Source organism: Heteronotia binoei, chromosome 13 (genome assembly GCF_032191835.1).
Source record: "Heteronotia binoei isolate CCM8104 ecotype False Entrance Well chromosome 13, APGP_CSIRO_Hbin_v1, whole genome shotgun sequence".
Classification (NCBI taxonomy): Eukaryota; Metazoa; Chordata; class Lepidosauria; order Squamata; family Gekkonidae; genus Heteronotia; species Heteronotia binoei.
The window spans coordinates 24,328,254-24,354,945 of NC_083235.1; the positions used below are offsets into that span (position 1 = coordinate 24,328,254).

The 26,692-nt window shown below is 42.3% G+C and overlaps 1 protein-coding gene across 6 annotated transcripts in view; it reads left to right on the top strand.

Moving 5' to 3' along the window:
* Positions 1-26,692, top strand: part of LRP1 (LDL receptor related protein 1) — a 518,071-nt gene that overhangs the window by 89,499 nt on the left and 401,880 nt on the right. For 4 of the 6 annotated variants that reach the window (XM_060252267.1, XM_060252262.1, XM_060252264.1 and 1 more), the window contains one exon: positions 11,753-11,839. The exons of the other annotated variants lie outside the window; for them this stretch is intronic. In XM_060252267.1, coding sequence (XP_060108250.1) covers positions 11,753-11,839 — 87 coding nt within the window. The remainder of the gene's footprint in view (positions 1-11,752; positions 11,840-26,692) is intronic. 6 annotated transcript variants of the gene reach the window in all.

A 26,692-nucleotide genomic window follows, 5' to 3' on the forward strand; every position in this document is an offset into this window, starting at 1 on the left:
CCTTCAGGATCCTTGGCCAAACTTAAATCCAGTAAATAGTATACCACTATAGTATTATAACACTATAGCAATGACCTTTACAAAAAAAAAGCTCTTTGATGGCACAACAGTGGAAATGGTGATTGCAAACAATTAACCCAATGAATACAACATAAATGTGGGTGGAACTAGTGTGCATACCTTTCTGTCCAGATGGTGTGGTAACACTCTAGAATTGTATTCTTCCTCCCAAAAGGTCATAGCTGAGCAGGTTTGGGAAAGAGCGTACTGGGAAAAGACCATTGGAGCTCAGTTAGAACATGATGTAGTTCAGGAGTCATCAAGAGTGCCCACCAACACCTTTCCTGGTACCTGCAAAGTGTTTTTAGATAGTGGGTGAGGCCAGGTGGCTGTTTTGTCCAATAAGGCTTCTGATTGCCCATCTCAGGTTTGCAGGTTAAAAAAACCAACAACTTTGGTTTGGCTCCAGCTGCTAGCAGAGCACAAGGTTGTTCACTGTATAACTGAAAGTACACAATGGCAGCCATTTTGTTTTGTCTTGCTGTATCTCCTGCAGTAGCCATTTTGTTGCTAGGCCCATCACCCTGTGCCAGAATTCCAAAAAGGCGTTCCCTTTTGGATAATAAACAGAGAACAATCTCTGTACGGAAGCAGCCCAAACTGTCCCCAGTAGCACACAATTGTCTCTAGTTGTTCTGCTAGGAGGCAGGGTAAGGACACCGTTTGAAATCAGAGGAGACTTGGGGGTTTATTGGTCTCCCTTCCTGGACATGACGGTTACAGGTAGTCTTGGTCAGTAACCAGTGTCTCTTCAGCCACCCTACATAATAGTTCTGAAGATTAGAAAAGATAACAGATTATTTGTAACTAATACCTAACTGGTCTGAAGCAAGAGAGACATTGAAGCTCAAGATACTGCTGTAGTTAACCTGATGATGAGGAAAATATCCAGTGACCTTTTGATATATTCTATGGTACTCTTGTCTGTATTATTTTATCCAGATCTGAGCCTTGGCACTGAGAGCTCAGTTATTCAAAGAGGAGTTGAGCCTTAGTTCTGACAAGGCCCTGATTATAACTTGCCTTGAGCTCTTAGGTTTGAGTAGAAAAGAAACTCCTTCAGATAAGAGTTCTGTGAATAGCTCTGTTATCTTTGCTTTGTCTAGCAATTGGATGATACCACAGAACAGGGGTGGTGGCACAAAGTGATTTTTTTTGGGGGGGGGGAGGGAATTAAAAAAACCCCACAAGCCTTACGGAGAAAGACAAGATTTATTCCTGAAGACTAAACACAGTTCAGTGACCTGACCTGGATGGCCTAGGTTAGCCTGATCTTGCCAGATCTTGGAAGCTTAGTTGGGTTGGCCCTTGCTGGTATCTGGATGGGAGACCACCACGGAATTCCAAGAATTACTACGCAGAGGCAGGCAATGGTAAACCCTCTCTGAACATCTCTTGCCTTGAAAACCCTACAGGGTCACCATAAGTGAGCTGTGATTTGAGGACACTTCATACACACACACACACACACACACACACACACACACACACAAGCAGTTCAGTCTGCCAGTTATGATCTTCCTCACAAGACTTGTTCTCTGTAAGAGGTGAGGTGGATGGTGACCAGAGGTGGATGGGGCTTGTTCAGTGGTGGCACCTTGCCCTTTTCCTTGAAGGCTTGCCTGGCACATACCCAGCTCTGTTTCTGGCTCTAGGCAAAAACATTCTTTTCCACCATTCTTTTAATTATGGTGCTCATCTTTTAAAATTAGTTTATTAAGCCTCAGTCAGTAACCATTATCTCTCCAGCCACCCTACATCATAGTTCTGAGGATTAGAAAAGATAACGAATTACTGTAACTAGTAGTAAAGTGATTTACATTTTGAAAGCTATTTAATGCTGTTTGGTGTAAGAGAGCCAGTTTGGTGTAGCAGTCAAGTGTGCGGACTCTTATCTGGGAGAACCGGGTTTGATTCCCCACTCCTCTACTTGCAGCTGCTGGAATGACCTTGGATCAGCCATGGCTCCAGCAGAGCTGTCCTTGAAAGGGCAGCTGCTGTGAGAGCTCTCTCAGCCCCACCCACCTCACAGGGTGTTTGTTGTGGGAGAGGAAGGTAAAGGAGATTGTAAACCACTCAGAGTCAGAGTGAAGGGTGGGGTATAAATCCAATATCATCTTCTTGTGTTCTTGCTGTTTTGTAATTGTTAATGACTATTTAGAATGTATGATTCTGTTACATTTTACTTCATTAGCTGCCTCCAGCAAGTTCTTTGGAGAGGTGGCATTAGAAATTTTCTAAATGAAATAAATAGAATAAATGTAACAAAACCCACCTGTTTTTGACAGGAATGTGGGGCTGGTTGAAATTATATTGGCGTCTTGTCTCAATTTGAGAGTGGTTTTCTGACAACGAAGGAAGGAATTTGTTCATATCTTTTCTTTAGGAGCTTGGACTAAAAAGAAAACCCTCTTGCAGAGAGAATCTCAGTTGTTTAAAAATCATATTTATATGGTGTTTCAGAATACTTAAAAGAATTTCGTATGTACCAGCTTAGTAATGCCCTGACATCATTAGCCAAGGTTGGCTTGTCAGATTTTGGTAGCCAAGCAGGGTCAGCCCTTGTTAGTACCTGGATGAGGGACCACTTCGGAAGTCCACAGTTGCTACACAGAGGCAGGCAATGGCAAACCATCTCTGAACCTTGCCTTGAAAATCCTACAGAGTTGCCATAAGTTGGCTATGACTTCATAGCAAAAAACCCTCAATAATTCTTATAAGAAAATAGATCATCATCATTATCTCTTAAGTCAGGGAAGGCTGCAGCTTCACAGTTTGCCTACAGCCAAGAGGTTTTAATGGCAGAAGCCAGATTTAAACTAGAGACTTTCATGTTGACAGATGAATCTCCTACAGTGCAGTCCTAACCAGAGTCAAACCCTTCCAAATCCATTGCAGTGATTGGGTTTTAAAGGGCTTGACTCTGTTTATGATTGCAGAGCTAACGGCCCTGCTGTGTTGCAATGACCCAGTTTCCTGTTACCCTGAGGAAAATTCTTCTGGAAACATATTGGGTATTAATGTTTCTACTCTTCAGGAATATATAATCTCATTTAGTACCAGCTTGTTTCGCCTCTCTTTTTGTGTTTTTCACTTTTTGGTATAACAAGAGAATCTGGTATTCTCTGCTGCCATTAATCAGTGGGATCTATTGAAATTCAGTGTGAAAAGCTCACCTAGTAGGTGGTTCACTGTGTAATCCTAAATAGAGTTACACTCTTCGAAGTTCATGGAAATCAGCAAGTTTGGAAGGGTATAACTCCTTGTAGGACTGTGAGCCAGGCACTGAACTTCTGGGTTCCAGCTTCCATTTGGCTTTGCCTTGACTTTCTCTTCTAGTATATAATCCTTTGCTCTAAATGTCTGAACTTCTCTAGCTTTGAAATGATAAGAAATCATGTTTGCAAGTTAAAGCTCCTAGTTCCCCACCACCACCCTTCCAAACTGTTGCTTCATCCACTAGAATTTATTTCCATTTTGGAAACATAAACATATCCAAACAGCCTCTGCTTTCAGTCAGTGCTGCATGAGATAGTTGGTTGTGTTATCCATACACTTGTCGAATGAGTGATAATCCTACAGATAGTGGCTGTTTCCATATGGATGTTTTGACGTGCTTTACATTCTGTTCATACTTTTTCTCCCCCCTCCCCTGCTCTGACCACTTTACTGAAATCTTCCTTGATTTGGTGTGATCTTTTGGAAAGCTCCTTTGGACATCATATGTAGAGAAAGGTGTGTATTTTTACAGGTCCTCCGCATGTTGGAGATGTATTCTTTACTTTAGCCCTCATAGATGCCATCCCCATCAACAAGGTGGACTTAAAAAAAAAAAAATTGGCATTGCTAGATCACTGTAGCATTAGTAATGATTTATTGTCATAATCTGCTGGTTCCCAGGCTTTTAAAAAAGGAATCCTTTTCAATATGGAGGTGTAAGGAGAAATATGTAGGCCTCTGTAACAAAAACCAGGTGTTGTTGTTGTCATGATCTGCTGGCTCCCAGGGTTTTTTAAAAATAATCCTTTTCATTGTAGAGATGTAAAGGGAAATATGCAGGCATCCCTAACAAAAAGGACTAGAGACTGAGAATTAGTGCACAATTACGGTAGATCGTGATAACGTGATGAAGTTATAGCAGTCTGTCAGTTGTTGATTTTAACTCCCCCCCCCCCCAATATGTTGGCTGCAGGGGGTTGAACCAAAGAAAGTGTGGGGAAAACTGCTGTACCTCAGCTGCAGCAAGAACAACCCAGAGAATCATCCCTGTGTGGAAGCACCCACTATTATGTTTCAAGATATGCATTCTATGCCTGTTCTGGAGTAACAAGTAACCTTTAAAATTCTGACAGTTTAATTATTCAGTTTTCAGATTTTTGGAGGGGGTCAGGGGAAGTGGAAGTGAGCATCTTGTCAAGAGCTTTTTTTACTGCTCAGCAGTCAAGTCCAGTTGACACTAAGTTACTCAGGCATCAGATTAAAAAATGCTTTTAGCTTTCCTTCATGTATTTAATTTGCAAATGAGCCATAAAAATGTATGGTCGCTCATGGAATCCCTTTTGGCTAGGCATAGCTGCAGTGCTTGTTTGTGCCTGAATCCTTCCTCCTGGCCTCTTGTCCTGCACTGTCAGCCACAGTTTCATAAGCTTTCCTCCTCAAGCCCCATCTGGAGCAGGAGTAAGGCCAGACACCAACGGGCTGGAATTCTCCCCTCTAGCTCTTGGAATTTTTCTGTAGAGCATTGATTCCAGCCTGAAAATACAAATCTGATGTGTTTCGTGCAGCACCCAGGCAAGAGGTAAAACTGGGCACATTCCTCTCAGAGCAAGTCCAGACTTCCTGGCATGTGTGAGCGTCTGAATTTGCCTCCTGTTCGAAGTCAGATAGCCACAAATGCTTCTCTTGCTTTAAGATGAAAGAAAGGCTCAGAAGTTCCATCTTGATATCTCACCCTTGCCAGGAGAGAGGCTCTTGGACAGATGCTATCTTTATTGCAGCCATTCTGGTGCCGACACAAAGAAATTAAAACTACCTGAGTGCATAATTTTTGAAGCAAGCCTTGGATGTTTTAGCACCTGGCTAAAACATCCAATATATAAAGATACCTTTAAAAAAAAAGGTATCTTTATATATTGTCCTGACTTGCATGGCCCAGACTAATTTGATCTCGTCATATCTGGAAAAGCTAAGCAGGGTTGGCCATGTTTAGTACTTGGATGGTCTTGACATGGATGGTTCAGGCTAGCTTGATCTCGTCAGATCTTAGAAGCTAAGCAGGGTTGGCCATGTACTTGGATGGGCAACCACCAAGGAAGTCCAGGGTTGCTATGGAGAGCAGGCTATGGAAACCACCTCTGTTCATCCCTGGCCTTGAAAACTCTACAGGGTCATCATAAGTCAGCTGTGACTTGACCTCATTTGTGCATAATTGTGCATTATGAACAGTGGTTCATAGTTGTGGATTCTGTACAGGCACACATTGGGACTGCATGTGTGCTGGCCAGCTGCAGAAAAGTTGCCCAAAGCTTTTTAAATTCTTAGTAGCCTGGGTGCACCTTCTGACATTTTCCCACTGAAACGATCACATGACCAGATGCATCTTCTGGCACTTTCCTGCCAAAATGATCACATGACCAGGAGGGTCACCAGTTGCTCAGTTATCTTTTAGCTGCTGCTGTTGTGTGTTTTTTCCCCTTGCCTCATTCTTGAGACTGAGGAGACTTGTTTCTTTCAAAAATGTCACTCTTATCTACCTGGGTCCCACCATGGTAGAAACAAAAAAAACGTATTTTCCCAGGAACATCAATGTATATATTTACAAGCATTCTGTTATGATAGTTATCATTTACAGTAAGTTTTAAGGAGATGAAAGTATTGGCTGTATTGTTGGATGTAAATTTATTATTGCCATGGCTTTAAAACAGAAACACAGATAATAAATTCATTAGTAGTTGAAAACTGGAATCATACTGTTGGGGAGCCCCCCCCCCCCGATATTACCATAAAATGCTGCAATTTTGGTGCCTCTACCTCAAAAAATAGCCCCCACAAGCCCCAAATATCCATGGATCAATTCTCCGTTATACCCTATGGGGACCAAATGGAGCTAAATGGAGCTAAAAAAATTCAGGTTTCCCAAATATTTTCTGAATACCATACCAGTATTGGGATTTGGGAATATTGGGAAATACCAATATTTTCTGGGTTCTGTATACCCGAATCTGAAAAATACTGTGGGGTTTGTTTTTTTTGCACACTCCTGGTGACTACTGCTGAAAACTTATTAATAGCATCCACTGGGTAGAAACCAATCAAATGTATCCTTATGTATTCACTATTGGTCAAGATCAAGGGATGGCGATAAGGTGGGAAGGACTCTCACAATTGACCCCTGCCTGCATGGGGTGTAGCCTCTAAATGGTGCAGCAGTCTATGGGATGAGGGCTCGACTGTGTCATATGTAAAAGTTACCATAATCTGGGAGCTACTCATGTAGGCGGTTAATGTGTGGAGATTTCTCAGTTGGGTCCAAGGAGTTGCTGTAGATCAGGGATGGCCATTTGGTAGCCCGCACCAACATATGGTCAGCCATGTGATTTTACCTGGCAATCCTGTTACCTCGGCCTCCTGTAGAATCCATTATGATTTTTGGTTACGTCACCAGTCTCATAATATGGTGAGGCTGACAATGGGAAGCAGGGCTGGAATGGCTTGGCTTCTGACCGGCTGCACAGAGGGTACAGGTCCCTCCGTTTCTAGTCCATCTTCACTGCAGCTTCCCTCTGAGGAAGCCAAGGCTCTTGTATCTTTGGTGAATGCCTAGCCAGGACAATGATGTCACTGCTTGGAGGGACCCTGAGCACTTTAATAAAGGTCTTGCACTTGGCTTGTATGTATGTGTGAACCATGCCATAAAGTCACAGCTAACTTACGGTGATCCCGTAGGGTTTTAAGGGCAAATAATATGAACAGAGGTGGTTCGCCATTGTCTGCCTCTGCAAAACAACCCTAGACTTCCTTTGTGGCTTCTCATCCAAGTACTAACCAGGACCAATTCTGTTGAGCTTCTGAGTTCTGACAAGATTAGGCTAGTCTGGACCATCCAGGTCAGGCTCTCCCTGGCTTAGCACAATGACAGTTCTGTGCAGCGTTACTCCATTGATTTTAATGAGTTTAGCCTGGAGTAAATCTTCTTATGATTATGTTGTAACTAAGATTCTGTGCCCTGGTTTAAGATGATTTTGGGGCACATTCAAGCCTTATGCATTTGGACACGGCATGTACTATTTGGCAAGAGTAGGTTTTATACTCATCCAGTTTGTAATTTCCATTCGCTCTATTTTTGTAAAGGAACTATCACTATCAGCCTGGAAAAGTGTGAGGACTGATATCTGGGAAATGGTTTGCATGGGATGTTTTGAGGTGGCATGAGCTGCAGAATGTTGGGAATGGCTGGGCTGGGCACAGTGTCAAAGAGAATAGAGTCTATTTTAGAGGTAGGCAACTTTTTTGGCCCAATGGTTGAAAAAAAATCCCCAACGTCTACCGGTGCGGATACAGGTGTACTGTGAAGGTATAGATATGCTGGCAGATAGAATATGGGTGGACGGGAGATGAGGGTTATGTATCGCCAGAAACACATGGATCAGGAAAGCCCCAGTAGTAAAATACAAGAGTATGGGGAGTTGGCGGGACTTTGTATTAATAGAGAAAAATAAACAATTCTGTGTAAAAATATGCGGATGAATAAGCAACAAGAATTACAGAGAATAACGGGTTGTGAAGTCACCTCTAAGGTAAAATACCTAGGGGTGGAGATAACAATGAAGAATATTGATCTGTTTAAAAATAATTATGAGAAGTTATGGAGTAAAATGGATGAAGACATGTTAAAATGGAATAAGCTTAATTTGTCATTGTTGGGTAGAATAGCTGCAATCAACATGAATATCTTACCAAGAATAATGTATTTGTTTCAAACTATTCCTATTGTGAAGGATGGCTAACAATTTGATAAATGGTGAAGGAAAATCTCAGAATTTGTGTGGGCTGGGAAGAAACCAAGGATTAAAATGAAAATTTTGACAGATGCAAAGGAAAGAGGTGGGTTTCAACTGCCAAATTTAAAATTATATCAGGAAGCAGTTTGTTTCGTGTGGATGAAAGAATGGATAACGTTGTTAAACAAAAAACTTTTAGTGTTGGAAGGTCACGGAAATAAATTTGGCTGGCACGCATATTTGTATTATGGAAAAAAGAAGATGGATGGTTTATTCTCTCACCATTATATAAGAAATAATTTGCTAAATACATGGATTAAATACAAGAAATATGGAGATGAGAGAAGACCGTTATGGATAGTGCCAGCTGAAGTAATAAAAATAATGGCTGATATAGGTGAAGAAAAGTGGTTGTCATATAATCAATTATTAAAAATACAAAGTGGCAAAATAGAACTGAAAACTGCTGAAGAGTTGAATCATAAATATGATTGGTTTCAAATGCAACAAATAAAGAGCTTGGTGGAAAATGATATTAAAACTGAAGGAATAAGGAAAGAGCAAACAGAATTGGAAAAAGTTCTGCTTGGAGACAATGATAAATTAATTTCAAAAGTATATAAATTACTTCTACAATGGTCTACAAAAGATGAAGTAGTGAAATCTCAAATGATTAAATGGGCAATTAATGTAAATAAAGAAATACAGATGGAAACTTGGGAATATTTGTGGAAGAACTCTATGAAACTATCAACATGTCAAAATATTAAACTGTTTTAAGATGATGTATAGATGGCATATAACTCCTAAAAAAATTGACAAAGATGAATAATAAGATGCCAGACAGATGTTGGAAATGTAAAAAGCACGAAGGTTCTTTCTACCATATGTGGTGGACTTGTGAAAGAGCTAAAATGTTGTGGCAGATAATTCAGCAAGAGATTTCTAAGATCTTGGGATATGAGTTTAACAAAGTTGCAGAGACTTTTCTGTTGGGACTACAAATGGAAAAATTTCCAAAAGAAGATAGAACTTTAATCTGGTACTTGCTCTCAGCTGCTAGGACACTGTATGTGCAGTTGTGGAAGCAAGAAAAAATACCAGAGAAATGGGATTGGATTATAAAAGTTATGACATGGAGTGAAATGGACAAATTAACAAGAATATTAAGAGACTGTGATTTAGAAGTTTTTAAGACAAAGTAATATATGGGATAGATAAAAGACGTTTTTTTTAAAGATGTAAGATATAGATTTATTACCATATGTTACCAATAAAATTGTTTTAACCAGAGGAAAGCCCCAGTAGTGCTTCCAGCATTTTAGGGATTTATCTTTGGCTTGACTAGTGATTGTGCAGCTCCCTGAGATGATAATGGACATAAGCCATGCCTGTTGCCTTCTCCTGCATTGCCAAGGAAATTCTGCCCTGACTGCCAAGCTGGTGTGTTGCTGTTGGCACGTGTGATGGAGGCTGCCTACTATACCATCCTGTTCCCTGAAATCTCTGTCGGTTCTTTCAACATCTTCATCAAAGTTGCCATGTGGGCTTGAGGCTTTTCTCCTACTCTGCAATGTTAGGGCTTTGGAATTTTCTTCCTGTACAAAATGAAAGATGCAATTTCCCAGTTCTTTGGAGGATTTTAGATCAGGCCATATCATGCTATTAGTATTCAGTTCTGCTCAATTGCCATCATTTCAGAGTTCTTGGTAATGAGATAGATGTGTGATGGGAAGAAATGGGGAGGGAAAGATGAGTCTTGTCAAAGGCTGTTTCCCTTGTGACTTGAGCTGTGCTGTCTTGCAGCTGCATTAGCTCTGCACAGTGATAGAAACATTACGGGGTGTCAATCTGATGATCTTGTCTGCAGGACAAATGGCCTGTCTGGCTTGTAACTGGTCTTCCCATTTAATTGACAGCTGGGCCCCAGCAAAAGCACATTTCTGGCAACTCAGAAGTATATTATAGTATAGGAAGAGTGGTTTGGACTGGTGCATTGTGAAATGGACCCACTGTGCACTTGTGCTGAGTTAATTAATGAAGCTGGCTTGAATCTAAAAGGCCTGGACATGTTCTCCTTGGTTGCTGTCTGCCCTCTGGGCAGAGTCCCTGTAACTAGCGATCCAAGATTGCCTGCCTTCTTCTTGCTAAAAGGGTTATTGATTATTCTTCAAAAAGAACCAGTTGGCATGGCAGCAGTGCCATGAGGCTTTACTGAAAAATATTGATGTGGGAGGGGACGCCTATGCACCTCATCCAGTTCTGGAGGTGGCTGCAGCGCTATAAATGGGCTATAAACGAATTCAGATGAAATTGCAAAATCCTTACTTATGTAGCATTTTTTGCAGCTGCATTTCCTCCATGTTTTCTTACTATAGCCCAGTCCAAGTATGGACCCTGCTTAGCTTCTGAGATTTGATGTGATCAGGCTATATCATACCACTTCTCTTCAGCTGCTGGTAGTAGTGGAAAGTGCCAAAAAGTCTCAGATGATTTAGGTCAACCCCTCATGGATTTTCAAGGCATAAGATGTTAAGAGGTGGTTTGCCATTGCCTGCCTCTGTGTACCAATCCTGGACTTCCTCAGTGATCTCCAGGGCTTTTTTTTTGTAGCAGGAACTCCTTTGCATATTAGGCCACACCCCCTGATGTAGCCAATCCTGCAAGAGCTTACAGGACTCTTATTACTGGGCCTACTGTAAGCTCTTGGAGGATTGGCTACAACAGGGGTGTGTGGCCTAATAAGCAAAGGAGTTCCTGCTACAAAAAAAACCCTGGTGGTCTCCCATCCAAATACTGACAAGGCCTGATTCTGCTTAGCTTGACAGGATCGAACAAGGCTGGGACATCCAGGTCATGGCATCCACTGTACTACTCTGGCTATAATGGATTATTTTATAGAATCATGGAAGGGATCTCCAGGGTCATCTAGTCTACCCCCCCTGAACAATGCAGGAAATTTACAAATACCTCTCCCCCCCCCCCCCAGTGACCCCTGCTCCAGAAGATGTGAAACAGCAACAACACTCTCCAGGATCCCTGTCCAAATTTGCCTGGATAAAATTTCAAGCCATTTAAGTTACTGCTTTATCGTTATTTTATCTGAGATTTCTGTTCTTTGCTGTGTTTTTATATTGTTTAAAGCTATTATTGTTGATAGAATGGCAGGATGTCCATATTTTTAAAGGAACAGATTACCTGACTAAGGGTGCGTTCATGCTACACTAAATAATATGTTTTGCAACTGGATTTTTTCTGTGTAAGAACGGCAAAAATCCAGTTGCAAAACACATTATTTAGTGTAGTGTGAACGCACCCTAAATGAATAAAATAACTTGGGGAAAGTGGCTCCTTTGAATTTGTGAGAAATGTTTAAAAAGAAATGTCATGAAAAGTTTATCTTCAGGTTTGAATCAATTTAGGTATATGTGTGGTTGAGGAACAAAAAATATACTTTTGTATTCTGTAATAAGAAATACATTGTTGAAGGTGACATCTCAACATGATAGTTTTTTTGCAAGCCCTTTGAAATTGATTGTTTATTCCATGGACACCTTTTCCAGAGATGGACGTAAGAACCTGTTCTCAAATGTCGCCCTCCCTCAATGCTCACTTGTTTTCCGTCCGAAATAAACAGAAATAATAAATTAGGATTTTAATTTTTTCCCCCTCTCCCCTTTTTATTTCTACAGCATTATCTGAGGAGGTTGATGTCAATATTGCGCCAGTTCCAAAGTTTGGGGAGCAAGCCCTGGAGAGCTCTACCTCACAAATATTGTGTAAGATCCCTGCGACTGCGCCCTCTCGTCCTCATATGCGCGCGCCCTCACTCCGCCGTGATACTTGATTTTGTTCATGCTAAGTTGTTTTGTGAGCCTGTGGTCCTTCAGCTAAGACAGTCAGGGCATTTTTTGTAGCAGGAAATTCTTTGCATATTAGGCTACACACTCCTGATGTAGCCAATCCTTCTGGAGCTTACAGTAGGCCCTGTACTAAGAGCCTTGAAAGCTCTTGGATTGGCTATATCAGGGGTGTGTGGCCTAATATGCAAAGGAGTTCTTGCTGCAAAAAAATCCCTGATCAGCTATTGCTGAACTGTTTGTTAGGATGGCACAAACCGATTTACTAGCTTAACTAGAATCAGCCAAAACAGATTCAGGAGAAGTGGTGAAAAGAACAAGGAGCTGTAAGCTGTGCCTACAATTACTTCTGTTACCCCCAACAATTTGAAATGCCCCTAACACAGTGGTGCACACTCTGTGATTTGTGGAAAGCCACGGTCACAATTACCATCAGCCAAAGAGGCGCATGTATTTATATGCCTGGGAAGCTTGTAGCTTACCTGTTCCCCCAGCAGTGGCTGTCTCAAGGTGTAAACCATCTGCCAATCACAAGTCCTACCTGGCAATGACCTTGCCCACTTTCTTGAAACTTGGGGCAGGTGCCAGAGTGGGGAAAATGGCTCAGAAGAGCCACAGGTGGCCATACATAGCTCTGGAGCTACTGAGTAAGTTTCATTGTCCTTGCCCCTTTTAGAGTGAGAAAACTCCTTTTCGAGGAAAGTCTTAGCAGTTTAAGCCTTTCTGCTTTTATTCTTGGCATACAACAGGCTGTTCGCATCAGAAACTTTAACACTATATACCTCTGTGAGGAACAAAGATTTGAGACTGAGTGTTTTGTCTTGTTCTGTTTCTTCCCAGTACACATAGAAGAGCTCATATGGGTATTCTGGGTCAACAGAGCCTCCCTTTAAGTTGTGTTATTTCCATGTCTTGTCTATATACCATTGCTACTGCCTGCAGTGAAGATTTGATGGATTACTCTCCCCCTTGATCCTCACTGTTAGCCACTCTTATTGAGTCTACCACCTACCAGATTTGTTCTGATAATGTTGACTTGCTTGTGTTAATGTAAATTTGAGACGTGATTAGGAATTGTTTTGGCCTTTTTCCTCTTCCAGAATTTGTCACTGCCTTACTTATTTGTGAGAATGTGTGAAGTTATCTTCTACTGAATCAAAGTATTGGCCAGCATTTGCTATCTGATTGGCAGTGGCTCTCCAGAGTCTCAGACAGGTCTTGCATATCACTTACTACCTGATTCTTCTAGTTGGAGGTTCTGGGGATTGAGGTTCTGGGGATTGAACCTGGGACTGTCTGCATGCAAGGCAGAGCCACGGCCACCTGTGTTGTATGTGCACTCCTTCTGGTGGACTCTTCTGGATGTTTGTGTCCAAGAGTTAACAGAACCAGCCTTTCCCTGTAGGATCTGTTCACCTTGGACGTTCATGCTAGGGGTGGAATTCTAGCAGAAGCTCCTTTGCATATTAGGCCACATGCCACTGATGTAGCCAATCCTCCAAGAGCTTACAGGGCTCTTTTTTGTAAACTCTTAGAAGACTGGCTACATCAGGGGGTGTGACCTAATATGCAAAGGAACTCCTGCTAGAATCCATCCTTGGCTCATGCTACTGCCTCCCATCCCCTCTGTGTTCTTTCTCCAATGTTCTATGTCAGTATTTCTCACTATGTTCCTTCTGGACATGCTCCTAATTTATTTGTACAGTTGAACTTTGGGTCTGTGGTGCTCCTCAGAGCAAGCTGGTTGTGTATCTGCCTTTGCAAGGGTTGTATGCAGTCCTGATTGTATCACATACATACATGCTTTGGTGGTGGGTAGGATCAGGTCGCCAAACAATTATTTCAATGTGAATTTCAAAGTGAATCCATGCTATTTTGATTGACTGTTGTATATACCTTTGGCTTTATCAAAACTTTAAAAGTTGTTAAAAGGTTTCATGAGGAGTCAAGAATGATCCCTAGTCATTGTTGTGGATAACACATGATGTACAAAGCTGGGTTTTTGGGGTGTGTTTCTGTCTTCCCTAGTACTTCATACTACCACAGGGCACTGCTTTGATTGGCCCTTGGATTTTGAATATCAGTTGTCAGCCTAGGAGAACAAACTGGGCAGGGCTTTTTTTGTAGCAGGAACTCCTTTACATATTAGGCCACACACCCCTGATGTAGCCAATCCTCCAAGGTTTACAGGGCTCTTCTCCCAGGGCCTACTGTAAGGTCTTGGAGGATTGGCTATATCAGGGGTGTGTTGCCCAATATGCAAAGGGAAGTTCCTGCTACAAAAAAAGCCACGAAACTGGGTATTGGCCAGCTAGAATAGAGTGTTGGAGGTAGAGATGGCAGTACATGATCATAAAGAAATGGGTGGGAGCAGTGCTTTATTTCTAAAGTCGGGAGATGGTAAGGGGTTTCCAGTCTGTTTGGAATCCCCTGATCCATTATCTTGTGTTTGTTGCAGACTGTAATTATGTAAATGATGAGGAAAATAGCTGCATATGCTTAGAAACCCTTTCTCCTTTATTATAACCACATTTTCCAGGATGGTGTCCTTGCACTGAAAATCTAAAGTTGAGTGGAGTTTACTGGTTCAATCAGAGGCTGAGCCCTAGTGAACTCATGGCTCAGAGCAAACCATGGTTGGAATAGATTATCAGGTTCATGTTACTCTCCATTCATTCATTCATTCATTCATTCATTCATTCAATTTATTTGGAAAATTTATATGTGCCTGCTTAAAGCAGCTTACAGCTAGAACAATACAACCAAGTCATTAAAAGAAAGCCATCAAAAACAAGCCAGAGCATTAATGCATCATAAACCACACATCAGGCATTATATTGATGAAGCAGTGCTGCTCATTCAAGAACCAAACCATAAAACAAATTTTTAAATGAAAAAGCTAAAGCCATTTAGTTGAAACACCTGGAGAAAAGTGTTATCAGACAGCTAAAAAGGTCTGGGAAAATTCAACTGTTGAATTTATTTTTTCAGAGAAAGGGCAAAAAGCAGAAAGAGCTGGGGAACAGCTACTCTGGTTTATAGTTCTGTGTGCTAGCCACTGATTAACTAGCAAAGCATTAGGGAGGACAAGGTTTTTAAGGTGTGGTTCTAAGCAGGCGATACTCTTCAAATCAGTGGGCTTATAAGGTCCCCAACCTTTTGAAGCCTGCAGGCACATTTGGAATTTGACATGGGATGATGATGATGATATTGGATTTATATTCCACCATCCACTTCGAATTTCAGAGTCTCAGAGCGGTCACAATCTCCTTTACCTCCCCCCCACAACAGACACCCTGTGAGGTGGGTGGGGCTGAGAGGGCTCTCACAGCAGCTGCCCTTTCAAGGACAACTCCTACAAGAGCTATGACTGACCCAAGGCCATTCCAGCAGCTGCAAGTGGAGGAGTGGGGAATCGAACCTGGTTCTCCCAGATCAGAGTCCTCACATTTAACCACTACACCAAACTGGTAGACACAAAAGCAAAATGGCTGCCCCAGGAAGTGGAGATAGCCACAGTGATTACCAGGGCTTAACTTCAGTAACACAGTGCTGTGCTGTAGTGGCAGCTGCTGCCAAAGTAAGATTTTTAAAAACCTGCACAGCCAGTAAAAAGCCTTGCTGGGCAAAAGCCCTACCTGGCCCCACCCACTTCCTAAAACTTTTTGTGAGTACCAGAAAAAATGTCCGCAGGCACAATGATGCCCTTGGGCACCTTGTTGGGGCTTAGAAGGTTACAACATCATTTAGAATTGCACTGCTATCTCTTTTGCTCTGTTTGTATGACAGAGATTTGTTTGGTATGTCTGTAAGAGTCTTCTGGTTCAGAGCTTTTCTGTAAAAACAAGTGAAATGTGGAAAATCTCTCCACCAAAAGAACATAGCAGTACACAGGAGATCAGCATGGATAGAACACGAGCTCCATGCAAATAAAAGCACTCGTATTGATTTTGAACAAATGCACTCAAATTGATTCTCATCACTGTATCCCAGAGCACTTCTAGAAAGAGGAATGGCTGCCTTTTCTTCAGGAAGCATCTCTCCAGGGTGGCTTTCTAGCATTCGTCATGTGTATGAGGGGAAAAAAAGCCCTGGACAAAAAAAAGATCTGCAGACTGCAAACTTCCACTTGTTTGCTCAAAGCAATTCTGTTTGGTCTTCATAAAATATGTCATGGTGCTAGGGCTGTACTGATCGAGAGGGAACTGTCAGGTATTGACTGATAATGATTTTCCATGTGAAAAGTACATTTGGGTTGCAAGAGGCCACTAATTCTGCTTCTATGTCTTTTTCTCCCTCTCTCATCAGACTGGTATACACTATAACTGTATGTGTTCACTGCAGATTACTGGGGGGGAGGGTGTCATGTGGAGATAGAGGTGGACCAAGGGCACTCATATCCGCTCTCCTTCCATCATGCAATCAGTGACTGGATAGAGATGACATCTTCTATGAGCTATGTCCCTTCTTATCAACCCTATGTGATTTTATCACACACAGTAGCAACCACACATATATGTAATATGCTACCTAATACCCACTTCTGAGAAACTACTGAAAAAGCCCTGTCCTGCTAGACTGAATGGAGGAGCTCGTACTGTGGGGTTCTTTGGGGTCCAAGAGGATCACATTAACTGGGTCTCCAAGCATTTCGGTAATATACAGACTTTAAAAATATTTTTATTTCATTTTATAATTACATACAGTTATACATGTAAAATTAAGGGTGGGGGAGGTTGATTCCATGCATTTGACAATATTTTGTCAGATTGCATCTATACTAGAGAAATCCTTTCTTTTTTCCTTTTTTTTTTTTTTGCAAAGCACATAATATTTAAATAAAAAGCTTTAACTTTGTTGCCAGCAAACAATCTTTTTGAAGGACTTATTTTAACCTGCCCTACTTTAGCTAGTAAAAGTCTGATAGCAGTTATTATACTTAGCTTTTTTGGTACTGGCACCACATAAGTAAGACAAATTCTGGAGAGTGAATCACTGTGAAGTCAAGACCTTTTGGTAACATAATGGAAACTTTACCCAGTAATTTTGGGCTCTAGGACATTTCCACCTCATGTGAAAATAACCCACATGTAAGTCATTGCAATATCAGCAACAACTGCTTATGCCTTGGTATATTCTAACTAACCTGACTGGAGGCAGATGCCTCTGATGGAGCAGTTTAATGGCATTGACCAGGGCTTTTTTTGTAGCAGGAACTGCTTTGCATATTAGGTTTGCATAGGTTAGTCTAGGGAGGTATATGTACATGGGCTAGTTATGTTTAGTGTCATCCTAAGCAGAGTTTCACCCTTCTCAGCCCATTGACTACAGGGGACTTAGAGGGGCATAATTGTGCTTGGCAGGGCTTTTTTTGTAGCAGGACCTCCGTTGCATGTTAGGCCACACACCCCTGATGTAGTCAATCCTCCAAGAGCTTACAGCAGACCCTGTACTAAGAGCCTTGTAAACTCTTGCAGGGTTGGCTACATCAGGGGTATAACCTAATATGCAAAGGAGTTCTTGCTACAAAAAAAAAGCCCTGCCTGTAGTTAAGCATTATGTATGTCCGCTTAGGCCTGTGCCTAAGTGCCTTCGTATGGCACTGTCACAAAGTGGCTGTAAAATCTGGTGGGCATCTCTTCCTCTGATTTCTATATATCCCATGACGGCAAGATAGAGCCTGTGGTTAGCTCAGGTTAGCAGCCTGGTCTAGTGGCGCATCCCAGCCTTGCTGAGTCTAGTGATGAGGCACTGTTGAGCTCTTAGGTCTGGCCTACACTGCTGAAAACAGTGAAAACAGCTTCTCTCTTTTTTTTTTTTTTTGAAAAATTGAAGCTGATGTCACACTGTTTTGACACAACCTGAGTGGCCATAATTGTGACTGGCAATGACATAGACTGCTCTCGCCAGCTTCTGTGTGAGAGAACAGCTGTTGTGTCTAGGTTGAAGGCTATGACTTAGTAAAAGGATGGATTGGGTTTTGACAGTTGAGGAACGTAATGGACAGGATGACTTTAACTAGTCCAGGAATTTGGGGGAAAGGAGCTGTTTTTCATTAGTATCTTGTTGCTCATTGTTGGTATGTGAAGATAGATTGGCTTAAAGCTGTGTTGGTCCTTGTGAAAACTGTGGGTAGAGTCAAAGTTTTAAAACAGGGGAACATTAGATAAAAACAAAATATAACAAAAGTTTGAGTCCAGTGGCACCTTTAAGATAAAGTTTAATTCTGGGTATAAGCTTTTGTGCACAATTCTTCAGATACATACAGGGCTTTTTTTTAACAGAAATGTACAGGAACACAGTTCCGGCTGACTTGGTGTCGGGGTGTTTGTGTGTGTGTGGCCTAATATGCAAATAGCCCAATATGCAAATGAGTGTGGAACAATGGTGGCACCAGGGGTGTGGCCTAACATGCAAATGAGATCCTGCTAGGCTTTTTCTACAAAAAGCCCTGCAAACACACAAAAGCTTATACCCAGAATTAAACATTTTTGCTCTTAAAGGTGCCATTGGACTCGAACTTTGTTCTGTTGCTTCATCACGGGTGGCCAAACTGTGGTTCAGGAGCCCCATGTGGCTCTTTCACACATATTGTGTGGCTCTCAAAGACCCCACTGCCCCATCAGTAGACTTGGAGAAGGCATTTGTCTCTTTAAAACACTTTCACCAAGGCAAGCCAGCTGGCGGCTTGGAGAATGTATTTAAAGTCACTTTCTTTCTACCTCTCCCTCCCTCCCTCCTTCCACCCCATCTATTTTCCTTCCTTCCTTCCTTCCTTCCTTCCTTCCTTCCTTCCTTCCTTCCTTCCTTCCTTCCTTCCTTCCTTCCTTCCTTCCTTCCTTCCTTCCTTCCTTCCTTCCTTCCTTCCTTCCTTCCTTCCTTCCTTCCTCCCTCCCTCCCTCCCTCCCTCCCTCCCTCCCTCCCTCCCTCCCTCCCTTCCTTCCTTCCTTCCTTCCTTCCTTCCTTCCTTCCTTCCTTCCTTCCTTCCTTCCTTTGCAGTGGAATGACAGGAAACAACAAGCCAACCAGTGATTAGATGTGAGATGTTGTTGGTGATTTCTGTCTTGGCTAAGGCTCTGCTGTCTTTGACAAGGATTCTGAGCACCCTAGTATTTATTTACCACGTCAGATCGATACCTAAGTTAAGGCTGCCATCGTTAGCAAATTTTCCCAGATGAAAATTCTGTTGAAGTGAATGGCACTTGTAAATGTGTTTTCATTCAGACTTTGTGAATTACATGTGTTTCTGTTCACACTTTGTGAGTTAAGGCCATGGGGTACTCGTTTAGGGGCTCAGGAGCCATTCATGGTTCTTTGAGATGTGCCTGTGACTCTTCTGAGCAGCTTCCCCCAGCATGATGCCTGTCCTGTATCTGGAGGTTGTGTTTGGCAGGTGGTTCCCACCTTGAAAAAGCTGCTGCCAGAGGACTGGGTAAGCTCAGCAGGGCTTTTTTTGTAGCAGGAGCTCCTTTGCCTATTAGGCCACACACCTCTGATGTAACCAATCCTCCAAGAGCTTACAGGGCTCTTAGTACAGGGCCTACCTTTGGTGTAGTGGTTAAGTGTGTGAACTCTTATCTGGGAGAACTGGGTTTGAATCCCCACTCCTCCACCTGCACCTGCTGGAATGGCCTTGGGTCAGCCATAGCTCTTGTAGAAGTTGTCCTTGAAAGGGCAGCTGCTGTAAGAGCCCCCTTAGCCCCACCCACCTTACAGGGTGTCTGTTGTGGGGGGAGATGTAGGAGATTGGAAGCCGCTCTGAGTCTCTGATTCAGAGAGAAGGGCGGGGTATAAATCTGCAGTCGTCTTCTTCTACTGTAAGCTCCAGGACGATTGGCTACATCAGGGAGGTGTGGCCTAATATGCAAAGGAATTCCTGCTACAAAAAAGCTCTAGTAAGCTGTGAGCCTCTCTTAAGTCCAAGTCTCATGCCAGAGTTAAAAGAGAATGTGGCCCTTTTGGAAGATGATAATTGTGGATGTGGCATTCCGTGAACCACAGAGCAAGCACCACTGTATTAAGGTAAAATTGACCTGAGTCAAGTAGCAGCTTAGAGACTAATAAAAGTTTCAAGCTATAAGCTTTTGAGTGTCAAGGGAGCTTTGGCTTTCAAAAGCTTATACTCTGAAACTCTTATTGGTCTCTAGGATCAAGGCTCAAATCTAACTGTTCTATTGCAGACCACCATGGGTACCCTCTGAAACTGTATTAAGGTAAGAAGAGGACATCTGGGGTTGTTTGGTAACTACAGCTATTTGGGAGAGCTCTACCAACCACCCCTTTCCACTAGCCTCATAAAATTTATGACTGAAAAACAGCATTTATATCACATGCTATTTATTTAGCTACTTACTTTCATATTTTTATTTATTGCCTGCTTTCTCTCTGAAATGCATGGTAGATCGCAACATTGGCTTGAGCAATGCAGTAAAACGGTGTAAAATACACAATAAGCAATGCAATAAGGCTGGTTCATGACATTTCAAAATAGTCCTATAAAAACAGTATAAGACAAGCCATACTGTGAATAGTGCAAAAACTGGATTACAAACATAGGAGAAGATGATATTGGATTCATATCCCACCCTATACTCTGAATCTGAGTGGTCACAATCTCTTTTACCTCCCCCTCCCCCCACAACAGAGACCCTGTGAGCAGTGTTCCCTCTAAGCTGAGTTAGTGTGAGCTAGCTCACAATTTTTTAGCCTCCAGCTCACACATTTTTGTCTTAGGTCAGGAAGGATGACCTCAGAGCACAATGATTTATGCAGCAGCTCACAACTTTAATTCCAGTAGCTCACCACTTTGACATCAGTAGCTCACAAAATAGAATTTTTGCTCACAAGACTGCAGCTTAGAGGGAACATTGCCTGTGAGTTAGATGAAGCTGAGAGAGCTCTTATAGCAGCTGCACTTTCAAGGACAACTCCTACGGGAGCTATGGCTGACCCAAGACCATTCCAGCAGCTGCAAGTGGAGGAGTGGGGAATCAAACCCAGTTCTCCCAGATAAGAGTCTGATCACTTAACCACTACACCAAACTGGCTCTCATAGAAATAATGCAGTAATAGAAAATATTGCAGTAAGAAAAACAGATAATGCATACAATACATGATACAACAAATTACAACCATGTTCCATTTATAAAGCAGATACACAATGGGATTTGGATTTGGATTTTGTTTTGTTTTTGGCTTGTCCAGTCATTTGGGCGTGCTCGTTGTAGTACATTTGATGAGATTGTTAAAAATTTACTACATTAGATTAGATGGTTAAAATATCATTATAGCTGTTCTCACATGGGGTTCCCAGTGGTGTTATCCAAGGGATTGACTGAAGTTCATATCCACTTAGCATCAGCAGTACTGTCTCATCAGGCATTCCCCAGACCATTCGCTGGGGCCTTGTATAATTACACTTTAATGAATTTAAATAGTTGGACTGCCGGAAACCAATCACGCTCATTTATACACTACTAATAATTGTGGAGCTTGATAGTTGAAGTTTACGTAAACAATCTACCCTCCTGCATGGTATTAAAATTAGGGTATTTCTACCATTGCATCCAAGTGGGAACACTGCGGCCTTTTTGAAACAGTATTCACATTGGCTGTTTTAACTGCTGCATATGACAGATCAAAGCAATGAATGAACTCCCCAAAGATCTGGGCTGTTCCTTAGATTTATAAGCTGCTTGTTGCTCGGGGTGAAGTCTGTCTATTTCTTCTAGTAAGAAATATCAATATTTTACCCTTCTCACATTTATTTATTTATTTAATTTATATCCCTCCCTCCCCACCAAAGGCAGGCTCAGGACGGCTCACAAACCAAGGGTCAACACAAACACATTAGTGTGACCGATACAATAAAACAACAATAAAAACATAAAACATAAAGAACAATTTAAAACAATTGCACGTGCTACAATTATAATTTCAGGCAGCGATTTAAATTCTGGTGGTTAGCTATACTCAGAGGTCTCAGGATCGCCGTAGCGCAGTGAAGTAGGCCATTGGTGGTCTTATGGGCCAGTCCCATTGCTGCAGATGTTACCATTCATGTAAATGCCTGGCGGAAGAGTGCCATTTTGCAGGCCCTGTGGGACTGTAAGAGCTCTCGCAGGGCCCTAACCTCCACCAGCTACTCATTCCACCAGCTAGGGGCAGCAACAGAAAAGGCCCTGGCTCTCATTGTTTTGAGCTTTGCTTCTCTGATGCTGGGAACTATCAGCAGGTTTTGAGACCCGGACCGAAGTGCTCGCTGGGGCATGTGCAGGGAAAGGTGGTCCCTAAGGTATGCAGGACTCTGGCCATATAGGGCTTTAAAGGTAATAGCCAGCACCTTGAAGTGAATCCGGTACGTTATTGGTAGCCAGTGCAGCGCTTTTAGGAAGTCAGGATTGGGGGGAAATAATATTTCTAGGGCTCACTTCTGCATGCCTAGCACATGGTAGAGGACAGGGTAGAAAAATGACCTGCTTCAAATGTTTTGGTGTCTTCAAGGCTTTTTATTCTTGATGTGAATGTTTATTATACTAAGAAGCCCTGCTTCCTAGTTAGGACACTGGGCACAAAAGTCTAATCCTGTTTTATGCTGTTTTTAATGACTGTAGTTCTTGTAAAATTGCAGTAAACACTGAAATAAGCAGGCCTCATTTTGGGCAGGAGCTCACAGGAGCAGAGCTCTGGAACCTCTAAATTTTATTGTGCTCTTTCTCTCTCCCCCCCCCCCCAACCAAATACTTGCTTCTGGGCTCCATTGTTCAAACCCCCTGTGAGAATTTTGCTGAACTCTTAAGATTTGACAAACTTCCTAATATTTCCCCGCACAAAAAAAATGGGATAATAATCAAAACATATAAAGCAGACAGATGGAAATCTTCATCCTGCCACTGTGGCCACATTGGAGAAAGTAATTTAAAAAGTATGATGGGAGTAAGGTTTATTTATTTATTTATTACATTTGATTTATATTCTGCCCATTCTATGAAGACTCAAGGTGGCTAACAACATAAGATAACAACATTAAAACAGTAAAAAAATAAAACAGATAAAATCACAATGGTTCCACTTCATCTATTCAGGCAAGATCATAGAATCATAGAGTTGGAAGGGACCCCTGCACAATGCAGGAAACTCACAAACACTTCCCCCTAAATTCACAGGATCTTCATTGCTGTCAGATGGCCATCTAGCCTCTGTTTAAAAACCTCCAAGGAAGGAGAGCCCACCACCTCCCGATATAATATTTTCCTTTCTCCAAGGCAAATGGTACTAATGCGAGATAGATCCAGGTGGGGTGGCAGCCCTCTCCCGTTTAAATGTCATATGCCATCCGAAACAGTTCAGTCTTGCAGACCCTGCGGAACTGCAGTAAGTCCCACAGGGACTTATCTAATTCAATTCTAATTCAAGACAATTCTAATTCAAGAAGCATTTTAAGGTAGATGCTGAGCTGATATAATTTAGTACACCTTCCAGTGATGTCAGGGGTGTGTGGTGTATACAAGTGAGCTGTGATAATTAGCCTCTTTTTCTCCAAAATGACCCCTGCTTCCTAGGACATGTTTAATTAGCATATTTCTCATTCCCCCTGCCCTTCCCACCCCGGTTTGGAGTATTTCTTTTGAACAATGCTGCATCTTGCCTCCCCCACTGCTGCTTTTTATCCTTGTAGATGAATTTTATTCGTCTGCCATTGTGTGTATTTTGAGCCTTGCTTCTGTTTTTGATACTTCCAGCAAAGCAGGATCTCCTTCCCAGGATTTTGGCACTCTTTAGAACGGCTGGTTGCGGTGGCTTTAGAAGTACTAGAAAGACTAGAAAGTTTATGGGTGGGTGTGTGTTCATTGTGGCGTGGGTGGGAGGGAAGGTGGAATGGAGAAGGTATGTGTTTGGAAAGTCAATATTTACATTTCAAGTGACCCACTTCTGCCCACCCCCACACTGAAATAAATCACAAACAGCAGATGCCTGTGGCTTTTGCAACTGGATCTAAAAACTAGGCAGTTAACAGAAATGTCATTCATGAAACCAGAAACCAAGATTGGAGCAAGGCTGCCTTTAGCATTTTCTGTTCACAAAGAGCAAGCATTTTTAAAAGAGTTGTAGGTTTTGAGTGGTTAAAAACTTTATCACTACCTTTGGGGGAAAAGTGAGGTTTCTTCCTGTTTGTGAGTTCTTTGAATGGCACTTGTATGGTTTCTCATTTATTTATTTAAAGTTCAGCTCCTGTTCATATCAGCCTTTCAGGAAACCTTTTGAGATTTGCTCAAGCATCGGTGCATAACGAGATGCAGAACTGGAAATTGCTAAATGACCCCAGGCTGTTCTCACCCCCTCCCCATTGCTTTATCATAGACTTAAGTTAGAGCCCCGTGGCGCGGAGTGGTAAAGCTGCAGTACTGCAGTCCGAGAGCCAGTTTGGTGTAGTGGTTAAGTGTGTGGACTCTTATCTGGGAGAACCGGGTTTGATTCCCCACTCCTCCACTTGCACCTGCTGGAATGGCCTTGGGTCAGCCATAGCCCTGGCAGAGGTTGTCCTTGAAAGGGCAGCTGCTGTAAGAGCTCTCTTAGCCCCACCCACCTCACAGGGTGTCTGTTGTGGGGGAGGAAGGTAAAGGAGATTGTGAGCCGCTCTGAGACTCTTCGGAATGGAGGGCAGGATATAAATCCAATATCTTCTTCTCTGCTGATGGCCTGAGTTTGATCCCGGCGGAAGCTGGCTTCAGTTAGCCGGCTCAAGGTTGACTCAGTCTTCCATCCTTCCGAGGTCAGTAAAATGAGTCCCCAACTTGCTGGGGGGAAAGTGTAGATAACTGGGGAAGGCAATGGCAAACCACCCCGTAAAAAAGTCTGCTGTGAAAATGTGATACAACGTCACCCCAGAGTCGGAAATGACTGGTGCTTGCACAGGGGACTACTTTTACCTTTTTGAGCTACTAGCCATGGTGTCCAAAGGGAACCTTCATATGCAGAGACAGTGAACTACTGAATACTGGCACTAGGAGTCAGCATCAGTAGAGGGTTTATAGCTCAGTGGCAGAGTATCTGTTTGGCATGCAGAAGGCCCCAGGTTCTATCCCCAACCCCTCCATTTAAAGACCAGGCAGTAGGTGATGAGAAAGATCTCTTTCGGAGACTCACTGCATACAAAATCTGAATACACAGTACTGACTTTGATAGATTGATGGTCTGATTCAGTATAAGGCAGTTCATTTATGTAGGCAGCCCTGCCTTTTTGCCTACTCACCTACATAAAAAGAAAGGAACAATTGTGGGATAATGAGAAATGCCCCAAGTTTATCTAAACATTCAAATCAGATGAAAATGAGGTAGGTAGGTAGGTATGAAATGAGAAAGGTAGGTAGATAGGCAGAAAGGCAGGGCTTAGCCTCTGTGCCCTGTTTGTTGGACCTCTGGGGGGACTGGTTGGCCACTGTGTGAGACAGGATGCTGGATTACTTTGAGCTGTTCTGATCCATCAGGGTTCTTCTGAACTTCATATGTTCCTTTAAAAATAAATGTTATGAAATACAGTCTTTGATGCACTTCTTTTGGGTTCACAGAAATGGAATTCGGTACAGTTCTTATAATGTTAACATGTAGGCTTCATCTTTTCTAAGCATTTCTTTCATTTCTTCATGGTCTAGGATCTCTCTAAGAATATTGGCAACTATTTTGTTCATAACCCAGCCTCAATATTCTCTGTTTCCAAATTCTCCCTTTTACTCAGGAGGCCTTTTCTCCTTACAATGACCTTTGTTATTGCCTCATCATTGATGGAACCTGGTTTGGATATTCTGTCTTGCAGACATTCAGAGATGTTGCATTGAGAACCACAATTTTTAAACTATTGATTAGCTGCTCTCTTCTACCATTACCATGGCAACAACATAGTTCTTTCTGCCTTGAGACTAAGTTCAGGGTCTTGTGTCTGTTTCAAAATGGGTGGCTCTGACTCTCAGGCTAAAGTACTGATATCACAGAAGATATATTGGTTTGTAAAGGCTCCTCCTCCTCCTCCTAGTTTAGCAAAGATCCAGGAGATTAGCTGAGAGTCATTCTGTACATTCCCAGGGCTTTTTTTTTGTAGCAGGAACTCCTTTGCATATTAGGCCACACACCCCTGATGTAGCCAATCCTCCAAGAGCTTACAGGACTCTTAGTACAGGGCCTATTGTAAGCTTTGGAGGGATTGGCTACATCAGGGGTGTGTGGCCTAATATGCAAAAGAGTTCCTGCTACAAAAAAAGCCCTGTGAACTATTACACAAAGCATCCCCTTTTGATTGTATGACTTTAGATTGCAGATGGGGATATTTCCCCTTGTCAGAAGCTTTATGCTTTTAGAGATGTTTCATATCAAAAGTTCAGGATTCTAGTTCAGCCTACTTGACAATTCTAATATTCTGTGTGCATCCGATGGGAGACAACATTCCAAAGATGTTATGTCCTCAAACACAGCATGAGGTGGTATGGTCCTTAGAGAGGTGTACCATGTGATTGCACTGCATCTATAGTTTGGTTTACAGTAAATTAAACTGTGGATTAGGTTACCTAAATTTGCTGCTGGTTGAAAGTGATTTCTTGACCTGATTACATTGACTGTAAAAAAAAACCTTTCTGGATGGGAGGGGAGATCAAGGCTTTGAGGTTTTGGTCTGAACTAAGTCTCTGGTTTCATAAACTTGACCTTGAATTTGCAGCAGCCAGCCTGTTTGGACGGAATGAGTGGGTGTTGTGGCTCTAGACTTTATGTGGGAAATCTGGA